General features: G+C 42.6%; 1 protein-coding gene across 1 annotated transcript in view; it reads right to left on the reverse strand.

The window, feature by feature from the left end:
- LOC104493994 (chromosome unknown open reading frame, human C7orf31) overlaps nt 1-4,044 on the reverse strand; it is a 24,180-nt gene extending 20,136 nt beyond the window's left edge. Inside the window, 2 exon segments of the mRNA XM_010136769.1 lie at nt 1,246-1,396; nt 3,923-4,044. Coding sequence (XP_010135071.1) covers nt 1,246-1,396; nt 3,923-4,044 — 273 coding nt within the window.
- Between the last annotated feature and the right edge of the window lie 6,006 nt (nt 4,045-10,050).

Raw genomic sequence — 10,050 nt, forward strand, 5'->3', positions numbered from 1 at the left:
CTTTCCCTCAGCTGTTGTCTAGACACACCTCTTCTTGTACAACAGCTCTCTGAAAAATCTGAGAACTGACTTTTCATGTTTCTGCTTACGGGATTTGTGGATGTTGTAAATTAGGCCAGTAGTGACATTTTTAAGGTCAGGAAGGGTGTTTGGGACAACAGCCAAGAGTAAATAAATTGTCAAATGATGAGCAAAAAATAAACATGGAAATTTGGAACTTTTAAGTGTTTCAGATATACACTGTGTGGAGATTCTTGGGTACCAGTATATTACCACATTCTTATTTAAAGCATTGTGAAAAGAATAGAAGCTTAAACTGCCTGGTTTTGGAATGCAGATATTTGCATATCTCAGTCTACATTGCTGTCTAACCAGTTGGCTGTGTGTTGCTATTCTTGTTAAAAACACTTCACTTAAACATTTTGACTGTCAAGGGCTGGACCAGCCACTGGATGAATGACAGATGCTCTCTATGAACCCCTCTCCCTTCCCAAAGAGGAAGAGAAAGGGAGTAAGGGAGAGAGACTTATGGACTGGAAAAGAAAACTAAAACTGCTTGAATGAAATAATAACAATAAGATGAGATATATACAAAATCAATATGAACCCCCTCCCACCACTCACCCCTTGGCAATTACGTGACCATCACTACTGATGCTGTGGGCCAGCACTGGAGAAGCCCCAGACTGGGATCAGCATTAGATGGAAACTCTCTTCAGGAGCTGGATTCTGCAACTGGATTCAGGAATGCACAGATTGGGATTGAAGGCAGAAGAATGGACAGAGTCCCCCTTGGATGCCAGCCATTGAAGAAGAGGGCTTGACCCTTGTGGTCTCTCAGATTTATACTGAGTATGACATATATGAGATGGAACACCATGTTGGTCAGTTTTGGGTCACCTGTACTGTCCACTCCTCCCTGCGGATGTGACCTTTTATTTTATGGCACCCCAGCGTGGCACACAGGATTGAGCAGTGACCTTGGTTTCTAAAGGAGCATGTACAAGCCAGAGCCTTTCTGCACACCAATCCTCAGTAGTAACTGTGAACATCAAATGTTATCAATACTATAAGCAGACACTGTCTGCAAAAATATGCTGCTAACTTCAGAAAGTGCAGTTAGTTAGAAGAGACTGAGCTGAAAAGTGAAACAGAGTAGAACTGAACAGAACTGATTCTGTTCCAGCTCAGACTCGGACAGAAGTATGTGTCTAGCCTACCTTGGCCAAGGGTCTACACCACTACCACATAGCTGATGTCCTTAACAAATGTACATGGAGACTTATCCTTTGCCCTGTTGTATTCTGGCAGTACAAGCAGTGCAATTTCTCCATGCCCCCTTTCTGCTCCCCAGGAAAGTGTGCAGCAGTGAAGGGATTCCTTGCACTCTTTACATCTGAAAGAAAATAAACAAAATGTCCTTTAATGGCAGCAACAGTGATGGTTTCTTGAAATCTTTTAAGCAATGACAACTTGGCTCTGAGTTACTCAGCCTTATTCTGGGTAATGCTATTATGGTGAACTGTCACTAGGCGAAGTAAGTACAATGGTGATTGGCAATTGTTTAACGAAGGTTGAATCCAGTCTGTTATGTTTTGTTTAGTGCAAGGGAGAGAGAAGGTGATGGATGTGTGCAGCATGTACACCTTACAATGTAATTGAGTCTCAGCTGCCAGCACGCAGGTACCTGCACCGTCCCTTCGGTACTATGTAAGAAGTGGACACCAAATATATGCAATGGCACAGATGGAAGCCTTAGGTCTAATTCCCTCTGATCTCAACATTTTTTGTTTGTGCCTTTGAAAATCTCCCGTCTCCATCTCTAGAGAGGGGTGAGAAATGTTACTGTGTAGTAGCTGTAATTCGCACTGAATGCAGGTTGTCTCAGGCGCCTCACATAGATGTGCTGTTGGCTGAGGATATTCAGTACATTTCCATGTATCTGTGTCCTTTGAACTCAAGTAGTTTGATGTGTTTAGATGCACGTTCATCTTGCATAATTTACAGTGTTGTAAAGATGGACACCAATCTCACAGAAAATTCAAGGGTTCCTTTCCTCTTGGGTGGCAGCAATTTTCCAGTCAGGAGAACACATGCACAGCCATCTGTCTTCTTATTAAGGAGATAAATCCTGCGAGGAGCAGGGAGTTGGACTCAATGATCCTTATGGACATTCCAACTTGAGATATTCTATGATTCTATAAGAGCCAAAGTGAGTTTTTTAAATTTGAGTTAGTTGTCCTGGATTTTCTGAAAACCTTATCAAGGAAGTAATGAACTGTTGTTGTATGTGATGGGGATGGTCAAGATATTTTGCTGGCGTGCTCTCTTCATTCGTATAAAACCAGAGAGTGATATTTAGGTGAATGGGTTGGGAATTAGCAGCTGTGTCTGTTTGTTGTCAACCTTTCTCTCACTGAGTGGTCCCTAACTCGCTTTAGCTAGACCTCATCTGTACTACCATCTTTTTTGATATTGGGTGTTCCGTTACAGATGGATGAAGCAGCTGGACATGGCTGCAGAGCGGTAGGAGTGCCTTTGTTGACTGTGGTGTAACCACTGCAGTGCTATCACAGCACAGGCTGTGGTGAATCGTGGAGATAGTGCAACTCGCTCCCAATTACCTTGGGTTTCTCCGCACTGTGTTCCAGTGTATGGCATTGCTCTAGGTTTCTGGATGTGCAGTTCCTGATGGAGCAAGGTGTATCAGCTAACAAAATCCTTGTTTAAGCAGAGATGTCATTAGTCTTTGCTAGTGTTAATCATTACCTTGAAGATGCAGTGACAGGTTGTTTTCTATTAAGCTATACTGGGAAAAAGTGCCACTCTGCAGGTACTATGTGGTTTCAGCTTTTGAATCCACTATGTGGATGGTGTTTTTCAGGTGTAAGGTTTCCCTAATCCTGACTTCATCTTACATTGATTCTAAGGTTGAATAACATCCCTGAGCCCTAAAATGTGAGGGAAAATAGGCTCTTTATTATGTGGCTATGAGATTTCAACGAGCATTACAATACTGACCTTTGTTATGGGTATAGGCTTTTAAGGAATTAAAAGTAATGGACACTAAAACTTCTCAGAGTACATATAGACTCAAAATGTGGCAGAGTCACAGATATCTAAATAGATCTTAGGGAAATCAATGGGAGACATTATGATCTGCAAGACACAGATAGTGCTGCTCCGTTGTGTTTTGTTTTGTCTGGTTTCTTGGCAGCGCAGTGCCCTTTTACCATGTAGTTCCTTCTGCATGGTTCAGCACCACTCTGCTGCTGCCTGATGCTGGTCCTTTACCCATTTTGCCAGGGTGCAAAGGACGAGATGTTTGTATTGTACGATGAACCAAAATAAGAATCTGACATGACGTAAATTATCAGAGAGCTTTTCTGGTTTTGAGTTTCTGAAGAAACTCAGGCATCCATTTCTTAAGTTCTGTCTGAAGCCTTGTTTCCCCTTCTGAAAGTAGGCAGTCAGATGCCAAGACACCCGCATGGCTGTGGTGGTTGTATTAAGCAGACTCTCACTGGAAACATTAATAAATCACTCCTGTTGACTGCTATGGATTGCTAAGTTACAGAGCAACCACTTTACATTGACAGAAGAGATCATTGCACACAAAGACTCACTTAAAATGTTTCCAAGTTCTTCTCACAAAGAACCATTTATGGCTGATACTGATCTAGGGATATTGAATATCTCAAGGACATAGAAAAAGATGTCTCTGCCCAGAGAATTTCAAACAAGGGCTGGGGTGAACAAAGTTTTAAAGGGTGTATCATGAACAATCGTTCAGTCTCAGCAATATAGTCAACAATTTGTTAGAGACTACTACCACTTCTAACTTCCATGATTGTAGATAAATTCTGAATTCTGACAGCCAACTTCCAGACTGTGAGCTTGCGAAGGGCTCCCAGTAACTTACTTGATCAGTGCATGAAGCCAACACATCTGAGGGGAGGTGTTGCTAACAGCTTCCAGAACGTCGTTCTTAAAGGATAGAACTAGGACCTGCCTTTTTATAGAGTTCACATAGGGCGCAATCATGCGGGTGTTTTAATTTGTATCAGGAGTGCACTTGACATGAATCTCCCAGTGCTCTTTATTTTGCCATGTCTTGGTCTTGCAGTACAGGAACTGGGTTTCCTCTGGGTGAAATTAACTGAACAATGTGCTCTAGGAACACACCGGGAGGGCACCGCATCCACAAATGAACTCTCACTCCCTGGAATCACACTAGAGGTAATCCAAAGTAAAAAGCACTTGAAATGCCTTTTTTTGTTTTTTTCTGGACATCAGATCCTCAACACCAACTGTTTCACACTACACATCTTTTCATGTAGTCCACAATACTTGCCAATGTAGACATAGTCACTGAGCATCATATTGATTTGGAATTCAGTGAATTTTTTGGGGGGTGGGAGTGGTTGAACTTTTTTTCAGTTAACTCTTGCCCAGTAAACATATACATCATCTTAGTATATCAATGCTGAATCTGAATATCTGATCATAGAGTAAAATCTGAGGGTAACTTCGTTGTATATATGTAACCTAGCATTGTGCAAGTACGCATGCATGCCTCTGGTTATTCATGGGCACTCTGTATCAATGCAAATATCAGTAACAAATGCTCCAGTCCAAGATGATAATGTAATAAAATTCATGGCTGCATTATTTCTAAAAGCTGAGAACAGCTGTGTCCTATTTATTTATTTGCTTGTAATTATGTGGCTAGAAAAAAATGCACCATTTTAAAACCACGTATGATATTGTAAAACGTGGAGCCACCTTCTTTTTAGGTATGAATTGGTGAATTTACATGAGTGTGTGTTTACGCAAGCAGAAAAATGTAGCTTACTGCCTGTGTGTCTTGTTCACAGAGAAATTTTACAACCTGGCCATACTTACTTCTTGTTTGATACCAGATATCAAAGATTTTGTTAGCGCATCTGGATGCTAAGGAGGTAACAGATGAGTTCTGCTTAATTCTGGCAAGTGTCAACAGGAAACAATGGTTGCTTTTATTACTGCTACTGGTTATTTGTATCAAGTCACAAAATAAAAAGAGTCAGATTAAAAAGTTGTCATACTGTTGCTTTGTGTGACTGATGAACAGAAGCTAGAAATAAACTTTCAAATAACGGGAGGAGAATGTTTGGACTTGCACTCAGAAAGTTGCACTTGCGGAAGTCTCACTGAATTTGGATTCTCTGTAAAGTTCCAGTCCCGCTCTGAAAAGGTTGATTTTAAATCCATGATACTTTCCCTTGAGAAGAATATTTTTCATGATTTTTGTCTGTAGAAAGACACCCCTGTGCTGAGGGGAAATGCTTTAGTCCTCCTTTCAGTTGAGTGAAGTTGGAGTTCAACACTGGTTGATAAGCTCTTTGTGAGAAGAAGTGCTGTGTTAGGTCAGTATAAACCCCTTGGCTCTCTAGAACCCCATGCAGGCATTTATATCAGAGCAAGTTGCCTCTGTTCTGAGCTAGTCCGTTGTGCAAGAGAAAAGCACCAGGGCTTGTACTTTCTATCCAGTGAAGCTCTGGCTCACAGCATTAAGAGTCTTCTCTTAAAAAAACACCAGCAACTTCTTAGATGAAGTATATGAAGAAGCACTACTGCTTCCTCCACTGCCCTCCGGGACCCAGCAGAACACTCCTGTGTATCTGTGCCCTGCTTCTGGGAAAAATCTTGGTTTTGCCGAGGAAGCCCTCAGGAGCCTGTTTGGTCCAGGTCAAGCCCAGCAAGTGCATGTAATAGTGTTTAGAAGAGCCCACAGGTACAAAAGGAAGCACTAATTCACTCTGCTCTCCGCAAACTGTGACAAGGCTCCTTTTGACTAAAACTCAATCGCTTATCACAGGGAGAAGGCTGAGAGGTCTCTGTTTTACCTCATTACATTTTGAATTGTAGTTTTAAGCCGCTTCTGCATTGCTCTGCGCTTAATGGTCTGCTGGCTTTTGGATATGGATCTCACAATGGCAAGAGAAGTTTGAGTAGGGTCTGAAGCAGAAAGGAGCAATATAGATTAATATATTCACTGGTATGTGGTTGCCTTCCAAAATTTGGCAAAGCTTTGACAAAAAGGGTGTTTTGATCAAGTTCTCTTCTTCTCAGGCTTATGTCAATGAAATGAAAAACATTTTGCTTAGCCTTATTAAAATAGGAAAGTGATTTGAAAATACTTCAAATGTTATTCTTCTAGGATGTCTGGGGGTTTAGGGTGTGTATATTGTAAGAAAAGAAGCTGATGGAGCACGTTCAAGTGAAAAAATTCAAACAACTTCTGTCACGCTGACAGTTTCTAGAGTGTTGTGTGGTCTGCTGCGAAGACCGTGGGAATCTTATACTAATGACTCCGATTTGAGTACTAGTGGTTTGCAAAGAGAAAAATGTTGAGAGCTGTTAATTCACCATCTGTAGGTGGGCAAGAAACAGAAGCAGATCTTCCTTCCAGCAGGATTGCTGTGGTTCTGTAGTGTAATGCAGTTCTGAGTCCACGCTATTCAGACTCTCGTGGAATTTTTTCTCTATCCAGCTTTATTAACCTTTCTGGGAAACATATTTCTGGCTGCCAGTTACAGCTGGGGCCTATGACTAGTAGGTTTTTTGCCCCTGCCTGTATTTGGCATCACAGTGAGAGGTGTTTGGGATTTTTTGGGATGATACACAGAGTGAGACAGCAGGTAATGTCAGCAGATGGTTAGCCAGTGCTTGCAAGGGATGGATGTTAGAGCGCACTTGGGAACTGGGATCCAAGACACAAGTGAGTGATGTGCTGTTTCACCTCTCCTAAATAAAGTAGTAAATATAGCCACAAACCAAGCCAAAAGCCAAACTGGGAAGAGATGAATGAAGTCGTGTACGTATCATTTCAATTCTCAACAAACAGGCTGAGCCTAGAACGTTCAAGTAAGGCAGGCAGCAAAGTAGCAGGACTTCTATGAATTGCCACTTCTTATTTCTGTTCTTGGAGATACCAATATTCTTTGCTTAGGTCTTCTGTGGGATTTTCATAGCATCCTTTGAAACAGTTAGTGGTGGTTTAAGATTTGATGCGGTTTCAGTAAAGGGGGAGGAGGCTGCTAGTGTGTGGCCCCTACAAGAATCTTCTTGAATTAAGCTTCCCTGGTCCCAATTTGGCCCTGCGTCTGGCCAGGGCTGCACTGATCAGCACCTCTGTGAATAAACCTGTTTAAGAGGGGAAACTGCTTCTGAGAATGCCTTTTGGTTTTGGAGTGGTTAGGGTCACCCGAGGTGGCAAGGGAGAGGTTCGCGGAGGCACACCGGGACAGCCATTTATTTCCCTTTGGCATGTGGCAAGTCGGCAGGCTGAGACCCTGCAATGCTTGGAGAGCACAGACGAGAAAACAGGCTGCAGAGAGCCGGGGAGAGATCTGCCCTGCAGAGAGCCACGGGTCCTGTAAAAGGCCATGACTGATGAGGATTGGTGCTGGTCTGTTTGGCACTGGGAGAACTGATCCCTGCGGCAGACCTCCCTGCTAGCCAGAGATGTTCCTGGAGGACTGTCCCCTGTGGGAGAGAAGCCGCGTGGCTGCAAGGAACTGAGGAATGTTTCCTGTGAAGAAGAGCTAGTGGCAGGAACAGTATCAAGAGAGCTGGGACTGACTGCCTCCCACTCCCCCCCCCATCCTGGGTGCCCCCTTGTGCTAAGTGGGTGTGGGGGGTAAGTAAAGCCAGGCCTAGGAAGAAGAGGGGGTGGAGGGAAGATGTATTTAAAATCTTGTTGTTTCTCTTATTGGCCTGCTCTGATTTCAGTTGGTGGTTTGGCAGCAGTTTTGTGGTTTAAATTACATTGATTTTGTTTCCCCAAGTCGAGTCTGTCTTTTGCCTGTGACAGTCAGTGGTGAGTGAGCCCTTCCTGTCCCTTGTCTTGACCTTTAAGCAGTTTGTTCTATTTACTGCTACTGCAGGGGCAGAGCTGAGTTGCCAGTGTGGTGCTTAGTCGCCAGCCAGGTCTGAACCACGACACAGTTGGACCTGGCCACTGGTGGAGTTTGGATTCTGGTTAGCTGGCTTGCTGGATGTTTCTGCCTTCCTGTGTTTGGCAGACACGGTGATAGATTTTGAACTGTTTTACTTTCTTCTGCTGACCTTTTCTTTTCTATCAATGCGGGGTTTGTTTGAGTTGAATTGGCATAAAAATAAATGAATGTATTTGAGAAAGAGTGGTTTTGTACTGCTGTTTCTTTCACCAGACAGGGCGAAATTACCTGGAAGTTTTACTTTTCTTGGAAAGGCAGTGTGAAAAAAAGCTGGAAGCAAGTTTTTTTGGCAAGTGATAATACATACATAGCTTTTCTGAATACCTATTAAATGCACTGTTGCATTGTTATTATCCAGTAGAGTTGGTAATTGGTTTATTTTCATTTTGGACCAGTGTTTTTTTTTTTAATATAAATGCCTTGGCCATCACATTGAAGTGAATTACACTTTAATGTTTGCGCCATGTACAAATGATATAGCTGTATCAGTAATTCTGAGAGTTCACAGGGTTAATATATCCTGAAAAAAAATATCTTCAGTGTTTCTTTTTCATGCTTCATCTTAGTCTAGAACTGAATGTATGGAAAGGCTCAGCGGGATCTTTTCCTTGATTTCATTAATTACTCAGCTGTTGAAAAACACTGTTATTTCCTTCCAAAAAAGTACTATGGAAGATTTAGAGTTGTGGTTTTAAGATACTATGGGAATGGCGTGCCTTAGTTGTTTTGATAGAGGGTGTGTTGACTGGAGGAAAAAGGCTTAGGACATCACTTCTACGCTCTAAAGTACACAGATCACAGAAGAGGTCACCCCCTGTGTAAATCTATCAGTACCTAAGCTGGTTGTAACTCTGCCGCCTGTAACTCGAGGTTAGTGAATTTCTTTGTGAAACAACTAATTGGGAAGACTAAGGTCCCTGATACCTCTCTGTATAGCTCCCTTACCAGGCTACAGTGGCTGTTCTATGCTGGTGTGACAAAGAGGACAGGAAAAGATGGGTGTCACAAAGTCACGGAATTGTCTGATCCAACCCCTGCTCAGGCAGGGCCACCTAAAGCAGGCTGCCCAGGATCATGTCCAAGGAGGGAGACTTCACAGTCTCTTAGGGCAACCTGTGCCAGTGCTCAGTCACCCTTGACTGCTTGCTCCTACAGTCTCACAATCAAGGGCTATCGAAGGTGTCCCCGTGCTGGGGCGTTTATGTGGAAAGTGGGATAAAGAATGCCATCTCTTTTTCTGGGGCAAAGAGAGGAAGGAGCCTTGCAACGAGGCACCTCTTGAACTGGAAGTGTAACCTGCCTTCTTAAGAAAAATATTCAGCTCCCAGGGAATAATGTCAGTTGATGGCTCTGACAGACAAATTAGTCATTTGCGTTTAGCTCTGGTAGATGTGTGATCTCAGGTCTTTTAACCTTCTTGTTGACTAATGCAGAAAAGGTGATGATTTGCAGAGGCAGTTTTTAAACCGGTACCCCCTCAATACTGAAACTGAATATGCTTCAGGTGGTGTAACGTGACGTAGCTGGTGGAAACAGAAAATAGAATGACCATTTCTAACTGATTAAAGTTGTGTTTCTGTTACCTACATGGCTGTGGGCTGAGAAAAGAAAGAGGGAGAAAAGTAATTTGTCTAATCCGTATTTTTACCCTAGTTGTGGAAAGAAAACAGAGGTGTGTGAGCATTGTGGTGAAGAGGACTGAGATGTCATTCTCTGGACTTTTCACAGATTCTGATAGCCACAGCATTGTGAGAATTACACATGCACTGGGATCCAAAAAGAGCCAAAGCAAGCTGTTTATTGAAGTGAGAAATTATATATATTCTTACCCTTAAGCTGGTGCTAAAAGGCAAAATTTAGAAAGTGTGGATAGCTTAACACCCTTCAAGATCTGCTTTTTTCAGGCTTTACGTAAAACACTATTGTGATTTTTTTTTTAATTTACTTCTTCTAGGAATGGTTATTTAAATATGGGAAGTCGAGTGTGAGCAGGCTTTGTTAAGGTCGAACGTTCACGAGGTACAGCCTTTGTGAGGCTGCCTCGGCA

Source organism: Buceros rhinoceros, unplaced genomic scaffold (genome assembly GCF_000710305.1).
Source record: "Buceros rhinoceros silvestris isolate BGI_N320 unplaced genomic scaffold, ASM71030v1 scaffold13325, whole genome shotgun sequence".
NCBI lineage: Eukaryota > Metazoa > Chordata > Aves > Bucerotiformes > Bucerotidae > Buceros > Buceros rhinoceros.